This window comes from Barbus barbus (assembly GCF_936440315.1).
Source record: "Barbus barbus genome assembly, chromosome: 15".
Lineage (NCBI taxonomy): Eukaryota > Metazoa > Chordata > Actinopteri > Cypriniformes > Cyprinidae > Barbus > Barbus barbus.
This window is the reverse complement of record NC_136743.1, coordinates 28401879-28423934: the sequence shown is the minus strand read 5'-3', so window position 1 is coordinate 28423934 and position 22056 is coordinate 28401879. Positions and strand designations below refer to the sequence as shown.

The 22056-nt window shown below is 35.9% G+C and overlaps 1 protein-coding gene across 1 annotated transcript; it reads right to left on the bottom strand.

The window, feature by feature from the left end:
- Window positions 1-1017: 1017 nt before the first annotated feature.
- LOC306881072 (abl interactor 1-like) lies at window positions 1018-21642 on the bottom strand. The gene is made up of 10 exons (XM_079434972.1): window positions 21449-21642; window positions 16680-16847; window positions 12453-12629; window positions 8315-8421; window positions 7971-8111; window positions 5382-5479; window positions 4935-5147; window positions 3515-3601; window positions 2688-2873; window positions 1018-2129 (listed from the first exon to the last, which is right to left on the bottom strand). Exons 1-10 carry the CDS (start codon window positions 21563-21565, stop codon window positions 1954-1956), a joined length of 1470 nt encoding a protein of 489 aa, XP_079291098.1. The 5' UTR covers window positions 21566-21642; the 3' UTR covers window positions 1018-1953.
- Between the last annotated feature and the right edge of the window lie 414 nt (window positions 21643-22056).

Genomic DNA, 22056 nt, shown 5'->3' with positions numbered 1-22056 from the left:
TTGGAGATTTTGTTTGCGATACAGATTCTTGACGGGACACCGTCACCATACTTTGGGAGGGAAATTAGCCCAAGTATAGGATTGTGGTATTTGGTAACGGGAATTCAGTGACGGACTAAATCCTGCCAGGGACCGTTGCTTAAAAATATGCTATTTTTGTGTTTCGCTGAATTAAAATCAAATTCTTCCTAGCATCTAAGCACATCTAACACAGTATGTTGCACAGGGGAGTGCTTTATTATAAAAAGAGACTGTACATAAAAAGAAAAACAGATTATATATACAAAACGATAATAGAGATTATATTATTTGCAGATAATCTGCAAAGGAACATTTAAATTACAGATCACTTGCACATCATATGACAAGGCCTTGCAATGCGTAACATTAAGTGGTCATTGTTCAGACAGCTCTATGTGAGTTACATTCTCACAGATATTTCATTGGATTAAATAAATTAAAACACTGCTCGCCTTCAACAGCAGATTGAGACGCTTCTGAAAACCAGAAACCAGAGTCATCTTGATGTTTGTGCCATGCTAACAGTTATGAGCTCACATTCATCAGTACTATACACTAAACTTGATTTATTCCCCCCAAGAAGTCTATGGATTATCATCTAAATTCAGCAAAACTTCTGAACTGGCCAAAACAGAAAGACAAATTCAGCTTTGCATGGTCCCCCTACATGAAATATACAATGATAGAAACTGATTTCTGCTACTTTATGTAACAAACTCGAACCTGTGGGCAATGCTAGAGACTGGCTCTGCTAGTAAGCCAGTGTCGCCTGCTCAGTGCAACAAAAGTTCACAATACTTCAGCAGTTTCAACAAAAACACCATCAAAGACCAGCTTGGCACAGTTTATACTCACAGTATATGGGTGAATCTCATGAAAACATGTCTAGGTCAGAAAAAGAATTGTTTTGCATAAAGGAAACGAAGCCTGTAGGACCATCAAGAATTTGTGTGTAACGTAGGCATTTTACTTTTTTTTTTTTTTTTTTTTTTTTTTGAATTCCCATTATTGATTATCATTACTGTAATACATTTTTCATACTTAAATCAGCATAAATTAATGGCAGTACAAAAAAGACATTACAGCAATGAAAATTAAACTTTTTTTTTGCATTATAGTAAGAATTTGGGGGAAAATGTGCTTAATTGTCATGAAAATAACACCGTATTGCAAAAAATAGGCATCATTGTTTATGAGCAAAATATAAATCATAATTATCATTTCTATTTTGAGGTTCAGACTAAACTTCATAAACCTGTCAAAAACATGACCACACTCTATATATATATATATATATATATATGAGTGTATATAGAGTTTGGTCATGTTTTTGACAGGTTTATGAAGTTTAGTCTGATATGCAGGATAATCTCTGCACATTACTGCATCGGTCTTTTCCCTCATTTTACAGTCATGAGGTAAAATTATAGGAAACATTAGCAAAACCTGAAGGCGAAACGTAGGTAAAGACGTAATTGTCAGTTTTACACTGTTGCCTAATTATTTTCCAGGCATAATAGTATTCCAGAAATGACATTCAAACATTTCTTCCTCACGTAAAGGTAGAGCTTGACAGTTTAGTTAAAAACCAAGAAAAAAAGGTTTTGGGAAAAATCAAAACTAACTAGCCCTAGCTGGCACTTGGCAAATACGGGTCTCTATACGATGACAAAACACGCACAAAAACAAACACTAGCAACAGCCTACAGGCAACGTCTCACTGTAATATATGTACAAAATATATGAGGCAACCTAACCAGAAAGCAGTGAGACTTGTTTCTTTTCATATTCTTCTGTCTCCTCGAACCTTGAGCACTGCAGATGCTTGGATACATTGGCGATTGGACGAAAACAAACATTCAGTCATATCCTAATGCACTTTGCAATGTTTGTAACTGATTGGCTGCATTGTACGCTGTCTGGGATTTAGCATTAGTCAGCGTAGTGCATGATGGATTCGACGTAGTTGCCAGGAAACAGTCCGGTCACACCGTTACACACGCCCTCAAACCAACCGTCATCATTTTTCTTGATGATGTAGATGATGGCGCCCTCCATAAAGGACAGCTCATCATCTTTGTCCTTTGAATAGTCGTAGATGGCCACCACTGAAACAGAGCAGACACAGTTAGTATAACCTGGGCAAGAAACTCTTTTTATCAATCTGTCTGTCTATCGATCCAACTATCTATCCATCTGTTCGCCTGTCTATACATCATGTCTATCCACCCATTCATTCCTTCCTATCTATCTATCTATCTATCTATCTATCTATCTATCTATCTATCTATCTATCTATCTATCTATCTATCTATCTATCTATCTATCTATCTATCTATCTATCTATCTATCTATCTATCTATCTATCTATCTATCTATCTTTCATCTAACCTGTCTATCCATCCATGTATCCGTCTGTCCAGCCGTCAGTCCATCCATCCATCCATCCACCCTGTCTATCCATCCATTCATCTGTCTGTCTATCCATCTGCCTATCTATCTATCCATCCATCCATCCATCCATCCATGTCTATCGATCTATCTTTCTGTCGATCTATCTATCTATATATCTGTCTGTCTATCCATCTATCTGTCTGTCTGTCTATATCTATCTATTCATCTACTGTATCTATGAAGATCCTTTATTGAAGAGGGCACTCTCTTACCCTTCTCTATGTAGGATTTTGGGGCCCAGTGAGGGTCTCCATCAGCATAGGGGTCATTATATTGCACAAGAGCGGCGTCGTCTTCATCATAATCCACAGGTGGAGGTGGAGGAGGCGGAGCTGCTTCCTCAAACAAGGGCGTGTCCTCAGGTAGCGGAGGAGGGGGTGGAGACGGGCTGTCTGTTACTGAAGGACAAAGAAGGGGAGAAACCTTCACTATGACATCATCTATGACATAATTCAGTTTTAATGTGAGAATCCTAAATTTAGAAATGCTTCTCTTAATATTGAAGATGGCACAATACGAATTACATTTAAAGTAAAGAAATCTATTTTTATTTATGCAATCAAATAATTCCCGGGTACAAGAAAATATTAAGAAAATACTTTTTAATATATTTTTTTTGAAATGAAACTGTTTCACATGTGTATACTATAACTCCTCAACGGATCATTTTTTGTTGAATTCTTTCTAAGAAATAATAAAAAGAGATATGCCAATAAAGCCAATAACACCAAAACCTTTTAAAAATGTCTTCTTTCTAATGATTTGTTCTTCATTATGATATCAGGACTGTTGTACCACTCTGAAAATTTTAACTTTTTGCCCCCCAAAAATAATTTTAATTTAGAAATTAAAAAACATGTTTATCAAAGAAGAGACTTTACAGTTTAAATTCTATCAATTAAAAACATCTATATTTTATTCAATAGAAATATTAAATATAAGGTTTCAGGTTCGGAGAATAATTCAGACAGTGCAGGCTGCAGGTAGGTGAACGGAGACCACGAGGGTTAAGCACTATGCTTCTGTGTGCATTACTCACTGTTCTCCTGAACTCTGGCCACAAAGCCAGTGAGAGGAATCTGGGGCGTCAGCTGCGCCAAGGGAGGAGGTGGTGGAGCGACAGACACTGGAGTCACACGGAGCGCAGACACACACACACACACACACACACACATTCATACACATTCAGCCAGACAGACAGATGATAACAGGCAAAAAAAACAAGCCCAAAGAGTTACACACAGGCAGATAAACAGACAGAAGGTAAAAGCCGTTGTGAGTTATTGTGACATGAAGAGATGAAAAGCAGAAAAGCAGGCAGATCATCGGTTACTAGGTCTGCTACTTGCTAGTAACCTCATTTATTACAGAGAAGTGATTGGTGCCGCTAGTGGCTAAGAAATTACACATTTGAGCTTGATGTTCGCTATCTAATGCAATGGCATTGAGGCATTTTAAGGTACAAATTATATAGTTATAGTATATTATATAGTTCACTCAAAAACAAAAAAATTGCTGTTAATTTACTCACCCTCAGGCCATTCAAGATGTAGGCGACTTTTTTTCTTCAGTAGAACAGTAAAGAAGATTTTTACCTGAAACGGTTGTCCTTTGTGTTTCATAAAATGCAAGTCAATGGCTACTGTCATTTTTAGAGTTAAAATTAATACCCGTGGCTGCTGATGACATATTGAGGTCTTATGAAGCGAAACGATTGGTCTGTGCAAGAAACTGAACATTATTTACAACATTATTAGCTGCAATCCAGAGCCTCAGCCAAACAGGGAAATCTTTTCAGTGAACTGGTTCTTTCAGACAGTTTGTTTCAATGAATAGCTTCTAATAACTGATTAACCAGTTCGTTTAATCAAACAATGACGTAACATATCCGGTTATATTAATAAAGTACCATATAATGCTGTGAAACATAGGTGTTTTACCATGTCTAAAGCATATAAAGTTAATAAACTACTCTTAAATCAACTCACCTTTTTACATAAACCATGAGTAACAAACAAACAAAAAAAACATTAATTTTGCCCGAACCAGACATCACCGTGGATCGTTTGCCTGAGGCTACAGATAATATTGTTATAAATAATGTTTAGTTTCTTGCACAAACTGATTGTTTCGCTTCATTAGACCTCAATATATTGTCGAGAGTCACGGGTATCAATTTTGTGTGGCCTGATATGCTTTTTATTTGACTCTCAGTAAGACAATAGGTGCTGAATTGCATTTTATGAATTACCAAGAAGCCACGGTTTCAGCTAAAAATCTGCTTCATTGTTCTACTAAAGAAAAAAACACCTACATCTTAGATGGCCTGAGGGTGAGTAAATAAACAGGAAAATTCCATCTTTGAACTATCATTTATGATTGGATGAACTATCCCTTTAGTTGTCCAAGTACTTTTTAGGGTCACTAAATATCTCTCCCTAACTTGGAACTGAACTCACTTGTGGTCTGGGGGTATGTGGGACCCCCGTTCAGGTGGGGCTGAGGCACAGAGAACTGGGAGGAGCTGGCAGGGGCGCGCCGGTAGGTGCCAGTGGCTGACACCATAGAGGCAGAGGAAGAAGTGGTGGAGGAATTGTGTCTGGAGATCTGCCGGGAGATTGTTCCAAACTGAGACATCGGGATTGGGCCCAAACCTGGACCTGGAGCAACTACTGCAGACAGGACAGAGGAAAAGGACAAAAAAATAGATGACTCAATCAGGGGTGGGAGGAATGACCAAAATAACTTGTTTGGCCACTTGGGCTGGGCAATATGCCCAAAAATATTATCACAATATTTTTTTTCCATATTGATTATCACTGTTATTGACATAGATTTTATCATCTTGATATGATGTTGTTCATCGCGCAGCGCTAACGGCCACGGAGAACAATGTGAGCAGTCACCTGGTGCCATACTGGGAGGGGAGGGTGTTGGCACAGCCAGAGGGATTCCCATACTATTACTGCTGTTCTCTCGACCGCCGCTGCCCCCACTACTGCCACTGAGACAAAGAAAGAAAACAGGGTTACAAAGAGTTATTAAACCAACAAGCATAAAATAGCATTGTCATAAAATCACAAAGTGGCACCCATTTCTCAGCCCATCAATAAAATAATTTATAGCACTATCAAAACCTTTTATAACTTGAATCTGGAGAATAAATGGGATAAATCAAAGGTTTAGAAACAATTTACTGTTATTTTTAACCTCATTCACCTTCAGTGTTCCTCAGTGAGTATAACAAGGCCGCTGGGAAAGCAATGACAGAGGTGAATCAAGTTTATGAGCATAGAGAAAGACGACCTCCAGATTTATACTTTTATTTAAACAGCACCATAGAATTAAAAAAATGACCAATAAATAAGTATAAGTGAATGCCATAACTTCACTGAAACAGTGTTTTGAGAAAGGAAAAGGAAATAAAGATGGAGATTATAAGACTTTAGGGATGTTCCAAAGCTGCACCAACATTAATCATTTTTAAAGGTTAGAAACACACAGAAGCTAATTTCTGGGCCTTTATTTCTCCTAATCGTGACTTTATATCTCAAAATTGAGACTATTTCTTGTAACTGTGACTTTTATCTCACAACTGCAAGCTTTCAAAAATATCACCATGAAACCCAGTATTCAATGTTCAGTGCATGTTCTGATGTTTTTGGTTTTTACATTCTAGCTCTTGTAAAAGACTAAATATATCGAACTGGACATTTTTGACTTCAGCATACATGACCATTTAAAAGTTTGGGCTTAGTGAGATTTTATTTTTATTTGATCAAAAATACAGTAATATTGTGAAATATTCTAACAATTTAAAATAAGATAAAAAAAAAAATAATTAAAACAAAATATATATATATATTAGTGTCATGGCCAAAAATATCAGCACCCTTGGTAAATATGATCAAAGGAGGCTGGGAAAATTGATCTGCATTGTTAATCCTTTTGATCTTTTATTTAAAAAAAAAAAAATCACAAAAATCGAACCTTTCATTGGATATTAAGAATTTAAATGGGGGGAAAATATCGTTATGAAATAAATGTTTTTCTCAAATACACGTTGGGCACAATTATTGGCACCCCTAGATATCCTTATGAGTAAAATATCTCTGAAGTATATTCCCATTCATATTCACAATTTTGAGCACTCCAGGGTGATTATGAACATGAAATGATCCAGCCATGGCTTCCTGTTTCACAGAAATATAAATAGGAGGGAAAACAAAGCCCAAATTCCCTTAATCATCCATCACAATGAGAAAAACCAAATAATATATTTCTGATGTGCAGCAAAAGATAATTGAGCTTCACAAATTAGTGAAGTGGCTTTAAGAAAAGAGCTAGAGCAGTGAAAATTCCCATTTCCACCATCAGGGCAATAATTAAGAATTTCCAATCAACTTTAAATGGGACTGGCTTCTATGGTCAGATGAAACTAAAAAATGAGCTTTTTAGCAGCAAACACTCAAGATGGGTTTGGTGAACACAGGGATAAAAAGTACCCCATGTGTACAATGAAATATACTGCTGTATTTTTGATGTTGTGGGCCTATATTTCTGCTGGAGGTCCTGGACATCTTGTTCAGACACATGGCATCATGGATTCTATCAAATACCAACAGATAAAAAAATCAATAAGTGACTGACTCTGTTAGAAATCTTATAATGGGCCATGTTTGGATCTTCCAACCGTACAATAATCCAAACACAAACCTCAAAAACAACACAAAAATGGGTCACTGAGCACAAAACCAAGCTCCTGCTGGCCATTCCAGTCCTCTGACCTGAACCCTGTAGAAAATGAGTGAGGTGAACTGAAGAGAAGAAGCACCGTCATGGAGCTGTGAGTCTAAAGGATCTGGAGTGATTCTGGATGAAGGAATGGTCTCTGATCTCTTGTCAGGTGTTCTCTAACCTCATCAGGCATTATAAGAGAACATTTAGAGCTGTTAAACTGGCAAATGGAGGTTTCAAAAAGTATTGAACAAAAGGGTGCCGTTAATTGTGGCCAATGTGTATTAGAGAAAAACATTTATTTCATAATGATACCCCCCCCCCCATTCTTTAAGTAAAGTAAAGTAAAAGATCAAAAGGATTAACAATGCAGATTAATTTTGACAGCCTTCTTTGATCATGTTTACCAAGGGTGCCGATATTTTTGGCCATGACTATTTTTAGCAGCTGTTACTCCAGGCTTCAGTTTCACATGAAATTAAATGTTGAACAATTGTGCTGCTTAATATTTTGAGGAAACCACATTACATTTTTAAGAGTCTATGATGAACAGAAAACAGAAAACTGAACATACTTTTATTAAAAAGTCTTATAAAACTATTTACTGTCACTATAGATCAATTGAATGCATCCTGGCTGAATAAAAGCATTAATTTCTTTCAAAAATAAAAAATCCCCAACCTTCTGAACAGTAGAGTATATTCCAGTGTCCCATCAGAAGGCCTGTGTTATCTTGTGAACGCATGTGTGAGCTGTACCTGTGCGTTCGGGGTCTCTGATTGAGCGAGGCAGTGCGTCCTGGGCTGTTCTGGCTGCCCAGGCGAGCTGGACTGGTCATGTAGTCATTAGGCACCACAGGAGGTTTGACTGGCTCCAGCGTCTTATACGGTGTGTTTCGCCTGAAAAAAAAAAAAAAACATATGTTGTTACTGTAGAAACTACATACAAAAAATTATGTTCAGATGCCAGACTCCTAATAACACAAGAATTGTGACAGTTATAAATAACAAAATCACATGAGACAGCATATTTTATAACATTCTAATAATGGAGGTACACAAAAACAGCATTGACACATGAAAAGTGTAATATAGTGACTTACCCCAGGGTACCTCTCCCTGCCATGGGTGGGCTTGGGGGCTTCTGTGTGGGTGGGTTAGTCCTGGATAATGTTCCTCCACCTCCCCGAGCTGGCTGGTTATTCCCTTGCTGAAAGACATTTGACAGGGAAAACAACATTATGACAGTCATGATAATATCTGTTTATTCTAAATGCTAATCAGATGCAAACATACAGCATGACGTAAACTACAAAGAAATATTTATACTGAACAAAACAGTAAAATATTATGTGATGTATGCAGGCTGAATTTTACAAAGCCATTACACTCCAACAATAGCACCAGTTTTTCACAAATAAATATCATATTTAATTATGAAAACGCACTATAATGTTCATTACACAACACTGTAAGAAAAAAAAGTTTGATGTTTGGAAATAAAGAAACAGTGGTAGTGATTTAGGAGCCAGAAAGCATTGTGGGTTGTGTAAGGCTGTGCTTACCTTTGCTTTAAGCCACTAAGTGAAAGCATTAAGGAAGAGAGAAGATAAATCGTGTTATTTAATCACTTTAACTTAATGAATAAGTGAGAGAGGAGAAGCGAAACAAAAGACCTTTGAATAAAGAACAAACAAACAAACACTGATCCAATTTGACTGATAGGAATCAAGACAGACAGAGCAGAAAGCTGCTCACACAAAACAACTGAATGATAAATCACATAAACGTCAGTCATAATTACCATCTAATCAGGTTCATTTACTACAGAAAGCAGAATTATCAAATCAAATCAAATGTCTTTTCTAGCTTACACTGTATTTCTAATATATAATTATCCCTAATGTTCTTTATTATAATGCGATGTGACATAATGGCAGTAAACAACTCACATGTGGATTTAATTTAACACATATTTTAAAAGTTAAAAACCTATCACAGCTGAAATCATAGCTGTGCAGCAAATGTGTTAACCATCTTTCAAAGGAACCTGCCTCAAATACGTGTTTCGCAGAATTGTTGGTATTTGGTCCACAACAATCTAGCTTAGCTAATGAGTTAATATGCCATAACATTATAGAAAAATTGAATTTTACACTCCCATACTCCTTTTTTTAGTAAGTCTTTAATGAATATGATATAATGCTTAACAGTATTTGGTAACTGCTTTAGAGTCAAATACGAATATGTAAAAAATATATATTTAATGGATAAAAATCCGACATTTGTGACTGAAGTATATACTAACATTGGGGTTGGTAAGCTTTTTTTTTTTTTTTGAAAACGTTTTTGAAAAAAAAAAAGTAATATTGTGAAATTATTAAAAAAATAAATGCAAAAAAATAAATATATACACATACACACACACACATATATATATACACGTGTGTGTGTGTGTGTGTGTGTATACACACACACATTAATATATATATACATGCATATATATACACATTTATTTATGGGTAGTTCATTCAGTACCAGGGTATATATAAACAGTACTTACTTTATTATTACCTATTTTTTAGGTAAGATTAAAAATTTTTTATTTAAACATCTTGTTGCAAAAAATACTAGTAATGTTCATTAACATTAGATTTTGCTGTGGTAACAAAATTCAGATTGATAACTTTAACATTTTACTCGTACTGTTATTGAATTTTGAAATATTATCATCAATCCAACCTCCACCAATGATGATAATGGCAACACAAAGTTGTGACTGATGGCAGAGGAGAGAGGCGTGTCCTCTGAGTATGTCAATCACAGGTGACGGACACAGAGAGAGCACCATTTGATGAGTTAAGTGTCCTAATTACAGAGCCAGTATGAGGGCAGCCTGCGGGCGTTTACTCCGCCGAGGGGGAAAAGGCCAGCGCACATCAGCACCAAACTAATGAAGCAGTTAAAACAGGTCTCGGGGTGAGCAGCAGGCACATGTCCTAAAGATCTGCCTCAATTGTATGTAGAGGGAATGAAAAGGCTGAACAGCTAGTGAATAATGTTGACAACACACCATCCACACCAATCATGGCTTCATCCCTTAAAAACCATAAAAGACACATAAAGGTCAACGTAAAAAGGCAAAGACAACTTTCTTAATTACATCTCAGTTCAGATAGTGACAATCTAATGTGATAACATCGGTAAGAGGGTCCAGAGAGCAAAGTGATGTCATTATAACAGCTCAGAGCTGACACTGATGGACATGAATAATTTAATAACATGAATATCGTGAGGGAAACCCGAGAGGGGTCTACACACACACACACACACACACACACAAACACGATCATGATGGATCAAGTTCTTTAGGAGTTTGTTGAATCCACTTTTGAATAGTGTTAATACGTAAAGCAGTCAGGTGTAGTTTGCGCAAAATTTTTATTCATTTCATCAAGGAAAAGTCATTTAAAAATTATCCAGTCGCGATTCTAAACGGTCTGAACTACACTTAAAGGGATAGTGCACCCAAAAATGAAAATTCTGTCATCATTTACCTTCATGTTGTTCCAAACCTGTATCGGTTTCTTGATCACAAAAGAAGAGATTTTGAAGAATGTTGGTAACCAAATGATTGACGGTAGCCATTAACTTCAATGGCATGGAAAAAAATACAAGTCAATGGCTACCGTCAACTGTTTGGTTTAGGGATGCATCGATCCGATACTCAGGATCGGTATCGGCTCCGATATGGTCATTTTCAGCGACCATATCGGGTATCGGTCAGACGAGACCGATCGAAATCCGATATTGTGAGTATACTATTCTGTGTTATTGTTGAGCCCCACGAAAGGCACAAAAACATTATAAAGCACCATAAAGTTTTCGTGCACTATATTTCAAGTGTTCTGAAGCTGTTCCATAGTTTAATCTGAGGTACAGATGAATATTTAAGTCGTTAAATTGAAGTTCAGGTAAACTCTTCTCTCCGCTACAGCTTTCTGCATTCAGCAATCAAACTGTGTCACATTCGGTTACAGTCAAACTCTCTTCAAGAGCGCACAGTAACTGAGGTTTAAAACTGTTAAAAGAAAAGGATCAATAAACTAACGCACAGATTTAATACACTACGCATCAATATCTTTGAACTTTTCTGTGCTCGGAGTGCTGTGCAGCCTGCGTGTGACTCCGTGTCGCTTCAAGTGCATCATTCTGCACACGGGATGCTCATAAGCGCTTTGTGCCGCTCCGTATTGGAGCCTTTCGTATCATAACACTTTTGTCCAATGAAAGATTATTAATTGTCTTTCTTGTTCTGTCCTATCTATCATATGTTGCTGCCTTCATTACTGTGCTATAGATTTAAAAGAAAAGTCTTTTAATTTTATAGTAGCCTATATATTTATATATAAATGTATTTGCTTGTTTTTTCATGAATGTATTTACAACAATACAAAGAGCACCAGTGTAGCATTTTACCAGATTTAGTCCTACATTCACTGTTATTTGTAAATAAAAATGTTTCAGTAGGTTTTATAAAATTATTGTGCACCCATGATATCTTTTGATGTTGAATTATCCACTAACCAAGTTTATAATAGTATTTTTGTCATAGATTATGATTATATATTTTTTTAATTTGTTATTTTTCATTAAAATGAAGTGTTTTTGTGTTTAACACACAGAAGTATAGAAATTCTACATTGATTTAAAAAAGAAAACTGCCCTGGTATCGGATTGGATCGTTATCGGCAGATACTCACAATTTTTTCAGAACCGATCCAATCCGAATCCGAAAATGGTATCGTTGCATCCCTAATTTGGTTACCAACATTCTTCAAATGATCTTCTTTTGTGTTCAGAAGAAAGAAATCCACAGGTTTGGAACAATTTGAGGGTGAATAAATGATTTTGACAGCATTGTTTGAGTTTGAAAACAGCAACATCATAGAAATAACAGGTTCTCTTATATTTAATTGTATATTAACTAGTCACTTTTCATTCCAACACTGGATTTTCTTTACCTTTTTCTGTACACTTAAACGTTTTTTTCCCCTCATAAATTATGTGTAGTATCTACTGACTTGAGGTATTGTTTTTTTTCTTGGTTTATAAAAAAAAAAAAAAAAAATAGGTTCTCTAAGCTAACAAGTCAACATGAATTTATTCAAAAGCCCTAAACCTAAGTAAGTAAGTAACCCAAGTAAGAATGATGCTTGTCTAGTAACATGTCAAACTTACTTTAACACCATGACCCACATCATCCAGCAGGGTGTAATCTATGGGCTTCCTGATGTAGCGCACGGGCCGCTCCATGTTGCCAGGGGCGATGATTTTGTGGGTCCGAGATGTGTTTTTGTTGGTGGTGAGGATCCCGATCTCTCGTCTGGCAACTTTTTCTTTATGAATGTCCACAGTCTAAGTGAAACACAAGGATGAAATTCTGAATTGTAAATATATCATATCCCAGTGTATATACTACTTCAAATTGTGTCTGAATGATGTGTGAATACTAATAAAACGTGACCTCATTAGTATTCGAAGGCATTTGTATGTAAAGCAAGGTTCTTGCACACATATATTTGGATGGGTAGGTACAGATAAATAAAACTGAATAAACTGATACATAAATACAGTAATTCAAAGAATTCAGTATCTATTGATCTAAACAAGATGATTCATATAAATCTGTCCATACATCCAATTATTTATATTTTAGAACATATCCAATTACTGATACATTTTAAATTTGTATATACTGTTCAAAAGTTGGGGTCAGTACATTTTTTTTTTTTAAAGAAATTAGTACTTTTATTCAGCAAGGATGCAATAAATTAATCAAAAATGACAGAAGACACATTTATAATAATTTATAAAAAAAAGTATTTTAAATAAATGCAGCTCTATTGAACTTTCTGTTTGCCAGTTCAACATTGATAATAATAAATGGTTCATGAGCACCAAATCAGCATAATTTAGAATGATTTCTGAAGTATCATGTGACACTGAAGACTGGAGTAATGGCAAAAAGTGTAATAATATTTCACAATATTAATGTTTTCACAGTTTTTTTTTTTTTATCAAATAAATCCAGCTTTGGTGAACATGACATATTTGTTTTAAAAGCATTACATATTTTAAATGTAGAATAAATATAATTTTTGAAGGTCTGTTTATTATGTATTATATAAGTAATAACACAATTTTGGAACAAATGTACGTTACATACAAATACTTTTTATGATCTCCTAATCTGCTCATAAAATCAGATTTTCACTCTTTTCTTTGTGAATTTACAAGGAATCTGAATTTTCACTGATTATTCAGATATATTTGATTCAGAATCCAATATTTTAGAACAAACTAATTCTCACTGGATCAAGTGTTATTGGCATTATCTTGTCACAGGCATATGTAAAATGCTTTGTTGATCTCAGAAACACTTAACTTCTGTGTTTGGTTTTATTTTCAACCATCCCAAGAACTATATTTTTAAATAGCTTCTTCTGGGGAAGGATGGTAGTTTCTTGATTTTGGATGAATGATCTCTGTAACTGGTTGAAATGGCAGACACAACAGTTCTCCTGCCTGGATGTCTGGACACTGATGATAGGATCTGAGACTGCCATTTTTGACATAATTTGCCTGCCATTTGTGTTAGAGACAAGTGGCGGCAAACTAGTTCACAGGAGCCTTTTAACTTCAGAATAAGGCAAATCATTAGATCTAGTTTCCATTAAGGCTCTGCAAATCTACTCTAGCACATAATGGGGGAACAAGATCTCTTATTACCCTTAATAAACACACTCCATCTCCCACTTTGGATGAAAGAATTCACTCCTACATTGTGTTCAAATGGTGTTGCATGTACAGAGGAGACTAAAAGTGTCTGAGATGCTCTTTACAAATCATGGCTTACAGTAAAACTAAGCTTACGTTAGATAGGACTGAGCTCAGGTTCTAGTTATAACGGCATGTCAAGCATTATGATTATTTAATTTCCAACATATTCAATGCAGTTAATCACCCTCTAGTCTAGTCCGTGTAAATCTAATTATTTATGCATATTACATAAATAAGTGATGGCAGCCAGGAACAGCAGAGCGTGTGAGGTCAGCTGGAGATTTAAGACATTTAATTTATGTTCATTTTTGCTGTAAGCAAGAGTAAATATTTCTCAGAAAGCATCAGTAAAGATCCAAATGGTTCTTAAGTGAAAACTAGTTGGTTAGCAAAGAGACTGATTTGAATTGAAGATTTTCAGAATCTAATTGGAAGTCATTTAAAGGGAATCGTTTCGTGTCTTTAGACCTCGATGTATCGTCATGAGCCGGAGGGTTTAATTTGGTTTTGTCTGTGTATGTTTTTTTTGACTCAAAAGTCCCATTGACTGCCATTATATGACTGACAGACTGCAACTGTTTGAGAGTCAAAAAAAACATACACAGACAAAACCAAATTAAACCCTGCGGCTCGTGACGATACATTGAGGTCTAAAGACACGAATCGCATTACGGCGGATCGCAGACTTATAAGTGCATTACCGCCACCTATCTCTCAAATGGACCATTGACACTCCTAATTAAGATTGTAGATAGAGTGTCATTGGTCCATTTGAGAGATAGGTGGCGGTAATGTACTTATAAGTCTGCGATCCGTCGTAAAGCAAGAAGACGCGTCCCGAGCCGGACGTTGTGAATGCACTCAGGACAGTTGTACATTGCGGCAGATCAAAGGTAAAAACTTATATAAATACTGTTCAGTTTCTTGCACAGACTGATTGTTTTGTGTCTTTAGATCTCAATGTATCATCACGAGCCACAGAGTTTAATTTGGTTTTGTCTGTGTATGTTTTTTTTTCTCTCTCAAAGCCGTGAGTACCATTGACTGACATTATATAACTGAGAGACTGCAACAGTTTGAGTTAAAAACCTTTGTTTGTGTTCTACTGAAGAAACAAAGTCACCTACATCTTGGATGCCCTGGGGGTACGCAGATAACCATCAAATTTTCATTTTTGGGTGAACTATCCCTTTAAGCAACAATGTTGAGAAATACAGGGTATTGCTTTAATTTCAATTAGTAGTAGCTCTGATTTTGGGCAGAACTACTATAACAAGATGGTTTTCCTTACTGTGGTCGCAAATTACTTTGTCATTGTAAAAATAAAAAATAAAAATTATAATAATATCATGGAAAGGATTTTGGTCATTTACCTACCTCCAAGTAATTTAAACAGGGAGCTGCCAGAAGGTTAACACACAATGTATATTGGTAAAAAAAAACCCACTGTAGGTGATATTTTTGTCTCTTTGTTTTTTAAAAGCACAATATGTAAGATTTTTTAAATAAAATATCCAAAAACCACTTGCACAGTGTGATATAGTTCATGCAGTTGTGTACTTACGTTATCCCAAAAGTTCCCAAGGATTTGTAAATCCAGAGAAATTCCCATTTTAAATAATGGCTTGTCCCTGGTCATTGTCGCCTATCAATGACGTAATATCCGCACTATCCTCGGTTTCCACTCGTAGAAACTAAAAAAAACAAATGCTGCTGTACAGTTAAATTAAAATCCATTGCGGCTGTCGCGAATAAAATAAAAATGAAAGTAGAAGTGTTGACTGCAGCATTCAATTTAGATTTGCTCAATGTTGCACCATCATTCTTTTTTACAGTGTTACGCATTATAACCAGTCACACACACACACACACACACACACACACGAGTCTGTTGAGCTTATGAATGCAATGACCAATCAGAGGCGTTCAGATGAGTCTTCGCTGAAATGCCGGAGTTTTCTGTTCGGTGCACGCGCTCGCTGACTGAATTCTGCTCTCTCGCGAATTCTCTCATCAAAAACAACAAAGTGCAGATGTACGTATGATGCAAGTAAGAGATTCATTCATCAAACAGTGCATAGTCACCTTTACTGACTATAAGGGGAGTTTTTTGAGAGTGCTTATACTCGCGCTAGACTCAAGTCTAAGTCAAGCCAAGTCAAGTCAAGACTTAAGTCAGTCATAATATTCTTTGAACCTGTAAATGTTCTTTGCTCGCTTTCTCTGCATAATTTATTCGCTGTGTGAATAACTGTGCAAGGTACAGGCAATAAAAAAAATTCATTACCTCATCCGTGATCATGAATCGTGAATTCCATACATCTCAGGATGGTGACAACAACATCTCCCATCGTCCCACTCTCCTTCATAGCGTCATCAAGCTCCGCCTTTGTTATTGTTTTGAAAATGCAACCCTCTAGCGGCAAAAACTTACATATTGTGCCTTTAATTTCTGGATTTATAACAATAAAATAAAAAAAAATCAGCTTAAACCCTGATTCTAAAATTTTCACGGTGTTAAAAGTACTCAGAAGATTTGTTTTTTTTAATCTCCAATGACTCAAAGCATGCTGGGTAAGGAACACCTGGTTGTGTTTTGTTGGTGTTGTGGTGCTCAGGGCTGACCTGAGAGATGTGGTTGATGGAGGACTCCATCCTGCGCAGCTGTGAAGCCTGAATATCCAACAGCTGCAGCACATTGTTGGCTAAGGCATTGATCTGATAGGCCACGCTCGCCAGGGACTGGGTGGTGTAGGCTTTGGTCTCCTCAAGGGCTTTCCTCTTGTCTTGTGCCTAAGCAGAGAATACAAAATAATGATACCACAAGTTTTAAAGACATAGTTTGAACAAAAATGAATATTCTGTCATCAGTTACTCGCCCTCATGCCATTCCAAATCTGATTCTTCAAAATAAAAGTATTTTGAAGAATGTTGGTTACCAAACAGTTTTGGTGATCATTGACTTCCACTGTATGGACCAGAAACACTGAGATATCTCTCAAAATATATTATTTTATGTTCCACCAAAAAAAGATGTTCCTTCCTAAGCTGCTTGTGAAAAATGGTTTCAACCCAATCAGCCACAAGAAATGATTTCCCAAACTAAAATCAGCTGTGCCTCTTGTGAATGATGATGTAAAAGCATCTTGGAATTTCTAATGGACTCTAGAGGAAATATTACATCAGATCAGACTGTCATGTGGAAAAAGACATTGGCTTCCCAATGAAAGGTCAGTGATTTATGAGACGAGATGAGAAGAGATGGGTAAGTAGCATACTATACTAGATAAAGGTTCTGCAGGATCTTCTATTGTAAGTGTACTACTGTTCAAAGATTTCGGGTCAGTATGATTTTTTTCTAAAAGAAATGAATACTTCTATTCAGCAAGGATGAATTATTTAAAAGTGACAGTAAAAATAAGACGGTAAATGCTGTTCTTTTGAACTTTCTATTCATCGAAGAATCCTGACAAAATCTACCATGGTGTCCACAAAAATATATAGTAGTACAACTGTTAGCACAACATTGATAACAATAAGACATGTTTTTAAGTAAATCAGCACATTAGACATTGAGTGATGATGCTTAAAATTCAGCTTTGGATCACAGTAATAGATTATATCTTTTTAAAATATGTACAAATATCAAATAGAAACGTTATTTCAAATTGTAATAATATTTTATTTTAATTTTTTTTTTATCAAATAAAAGCAAACTTGGTGAGCATAAAAGACTTTTCAGAAACCAAAAAAATCTTAGCAACCGTACGATACTGTAAGTTGCTTTAAATAAACGCTAAAAAAATGATAATAGCAACTTTATAGTAACCTTTTACGTAAATATTTTGAGTTATTATTGCAAAAAAAAAAAGAGGTAATCAAGTAATATAATGATTTGAGAAGAAAGAAGAAAGTGACTGCAGTGTGATTTGACATATGAGACGGTGGTTTAGCAGTCATTATACAAAAAGGAATTAAATAATGTTTTATAGGATTTTAGCACATTTCTATGTGGTTGCTCATTCAAGCCAAAGTCAAAAACAAGCCTACTTTTCAAGTGTCTGCGATTCTGGTTCAGAAATATTGTTCACTTCACTCCTTTAATGTAAATATATGGGTTTGTTCAAATCCCTAACCTCAAATATGAGCAATAAAATCTTCTTGGTCTTGAATCTACCAATTATGAATATGAATTCCTCACTCTGCTGCAATCACTTAAACAAAAATTTTTAAAGAATTAGCTTTATCATACTGATAGTGACCAGGTCAGAATACTGTGTGACATGAATCCCATAGCTGACTCTAATCTTATATTGTTAACAATTAGCCTGCGACAAGCATTCAGCACTGCTTCAAACACCACCTGTTCCTACACGTCAGTCCCTCTCAGCTGTTCTCAGACCATGTGTCCGTCGCCACGGGGGAAATACAGATGAATGTCCTGGCTGTGATGATATGCTGCCCAACAGCTCTAAAACAATGAATGACTTATGATTTAGAATTAATTTGAATAATTAATAATGTGATCATTAATCAGGTACTACTGTAATTATGATTCCTATTCATATTTATAAATGTACGCTGATATTTAAAAGTTTGGGGTTTGTAAATTGATTTTATGGGATATTTTATGCTCACCAAGACTGCATTTATTTGATCAAAACATAGGCTAGTGAAACCAGTACTATTTTGAAAAAACTAGCATTTTTTTGATACATTTTAAATTTGATTTGACATTTAAAAAAACTAAACATTTTGTAATTTATTTCAAAGCTGAATTTTCAGCATCATTACTCCAGTCTGTATCCTTCAGAAATCAAGAAACATTATGATTATCAATGTTGAAAACCGTTGTGTTGCTTAACATGTTTTTGCGACAACTCCGATGCATTCAGGATTGAACAGAAAAAGTTCAAAAAGCATTTGTCTGAAATTGTCATTTTTTAACATTACAAATGCCTTTACTGTCACTTTGATTAATCAAAGGCTCCTTACAGGATAAAAGTAATAATTTCTTTAAAAAAAAAATCTGGTGGTCAAGGAACGGAAATCTTAACTCTCGTTTGTACTCAATTGAAAGCATCCTTCCCAAATAAAAGTATCAATTCTTTCCAAAAGACAAAAAATGCCCTAAATTTGGAAGATGCAGTACAAATTCTGTGTCATGCTCAAATGAACACATTACTAAACTATGATTCATTCTACATGATGCATTCTAGAATTCATTCACAAATGGTTTTAATACTGATTCAAAGGGCAGGGTAGAAAGACATGACTAACTTCTGTCTAGTGCCAGAGAGCCAAACTTTGGACCAGAACGATACCCCCCCCAAAGCCATAAAATAAACATCTTTGAATCATTTAGACCTCTGTGAATATCTGAGAATGTATCATTGCTAAATCAACTCACACGAGGGTTCAAAGACCGAGGCTCTCCACTAAATATCATTAGATTCCCAAAATTATTGCTCTCATACTGTTTGCATCTTTCTAAATGTATTTTTAAAAATTATTTTTATTAGTCAGAACATACCAGTGTATTATAACCATACTGTGATATTGCACAAATGTAAAAAATGAGGCGAAAACTATAAGGTTGTCCCTTCAAATCTATAAGATTTGCACAATTTAGAGCAAAACTCTCGACTGTTGTCACTGTTTTCAATGCAATAATGAGCGGTCAACTGATATAATCTCATGTGCTTTTTAAATTCATATTATTTATAAAGCTAAAGTGTATTTTTTTGTCATGCACGTCAATATAGGATTTGCAACTGTCAGAGAATTCAATTAGCTAAATTGTTATTTTATATTAATTTTGTATAATGTGTATAGTTACTAAAAATTGTAACTGGATGATATATCATTTCAAAGGCCATTGAATCAAATCAAATTTTAATTGTGGTATCGTATCGGCAAATATTATATTTTGCTGGCTAAAAGAATTGATGTCAGATCATATCACGATGAAATGTTTCATTAAACACATTTCATAAGAAAAACTATTTTGCTATAGATTTCCAAATAAATCCAAACGTTCCCCAAAACAAAAAGTAGGGGCAGAGCTAGGAAACCAAACTACTTTTTTTCCCCTCATACATTTATATTGCTTTTCCTAAGTTCAATAAATTTGAATCCATATGAAGTATTGAGTTATGATCTGAGGACAGCTGGCTTTATGGGTAGTGAGAGATAAACAAAAACTATAAGCTATGAGATGAAATCAAATCAAATGGTACTGTGTTAAGAACATCCCACCGATGAATTTCAAAGTGAATATTATTTTTGTCAGACCTAATATCAGGTAAAGCTGTCTAAAGAACTTGTGTTTTATATAACTAGATGCTCTTAGTCCATAGAGTACTGAGGGTTACACAAATACTAAAGTTTAACTAAACCACTGATCAACCTAAATGCATGTCCTTTTGGTGATACATGAACCTGCGATTAAATCATTCAAAGGAATGATCATATCTTTCTTATTCCACTCATCATCACAAGCATTCTTTAATAAAACACAATAGATGTGCATCATAACAAAAGATTCATATATTAAATGAACTTCTAGGATTATTATTTACTTTGAAAGAATATACTGCAACATTTGGGCATCTGAAGCTATGCTTCCCAACAGGCTCTCTCGCTGTCCAGTGCTTTTATTGTCGGTGTGTGAGTGAGGGACAGACACATTAACACACAGGTGTGTCAGCAATAACTAATTCACACCATCACCGACATTTAGCGTCTAGGCGTCTCGCCATTCTACCTCCCAGGCAATACACATTGGCACACGCATAAATGATATCCACTGCACTGAAAAACACTTTTATTTCACCTTCCACCGGCGTGGATGAAGTTCAATAGCGTTCAGAGGTTGAACTGAATATCTAATATCTGGGCTCTCATCACTGTCACCCAAGAGGCATGACACCCGTCTGGACCTCGAAAGAAACAGCAGAATCCCGCGAACAAATGCAACATTGTAACATCCAGAGCATGACGTGTTAATTCGAAAAATGACGTATTGGCTTCAAACACATTTGCAGTCGGTACACTGACGCTGCTTGCCCTGCAATATGCTGTTAGACATCGTAAAACTAGATTGAGGCGATATTTGGACATTTAAGCTATCATATCTCTTTCTTTAAAGATCTGTCTCCATCCATCATAGAGAAAGCGGCACGTCTCTGACACACCCTCCGAGAGGGAATTCGTGCATTGTGTGCATCAACACAAATATGGTCCAAACATTCATATTCATGGAGATATCACGCCCTGTAAGCGCTTTGATGAGGATCCTCTGTAACGCTACATATGCAGTGCTCGCGTTTCAATCACATCCACACTGATCCAGACAATACATGAAAGGAGAAGGTAATTTCTTCCATCCATACCTGCACATAATTGTTCTCGCAATATTCCGCGACCCTTGAAAGGTTTTGGTAGCTCTCCACAAGGGCTCTTTTTCCAGCCGGGATTTCTTCCTCTAACAACATTTGTAGCTCTGCCATCTTACATCCCTCTGCATTACTCCTCTCCCCCTCTTTCACTGAAACCAGCGGAGCTTCGCTCTCCGACAGGAGGTCCCTCGCCTGGCATTGTGGGATTCCCGTTGGCTCCTCTTTTTCAGCAGGCCGACAATTCTCAACGCTGCGCTTTACGCACTGGGCTGTGATTGGCTGTTCGGCTCTGAGAATTCGTTACGGGCCAATGGGAGAGGAGTACGATGTACTCAGCGATGAGAAATAACGCGATTATCTACAGCAGCATTCTGAGCAGAATGTGATTTTGGACAAACACCGAGGGCTGTATTAAGACTGTGTGTTATTTTGTCCACCAATGTTTTTTAGACATTAAGAATGTGCCGCTGTCTTAAATTTCTTTAGAGGTAATCATAGGCTTTTCATAACATAAAATAATTTAATCATGCTATACCGTGATGCTAATGCTATACAAATATTGGTATAATAAAATAAAATAATAATAATGCGACAATAAGTCA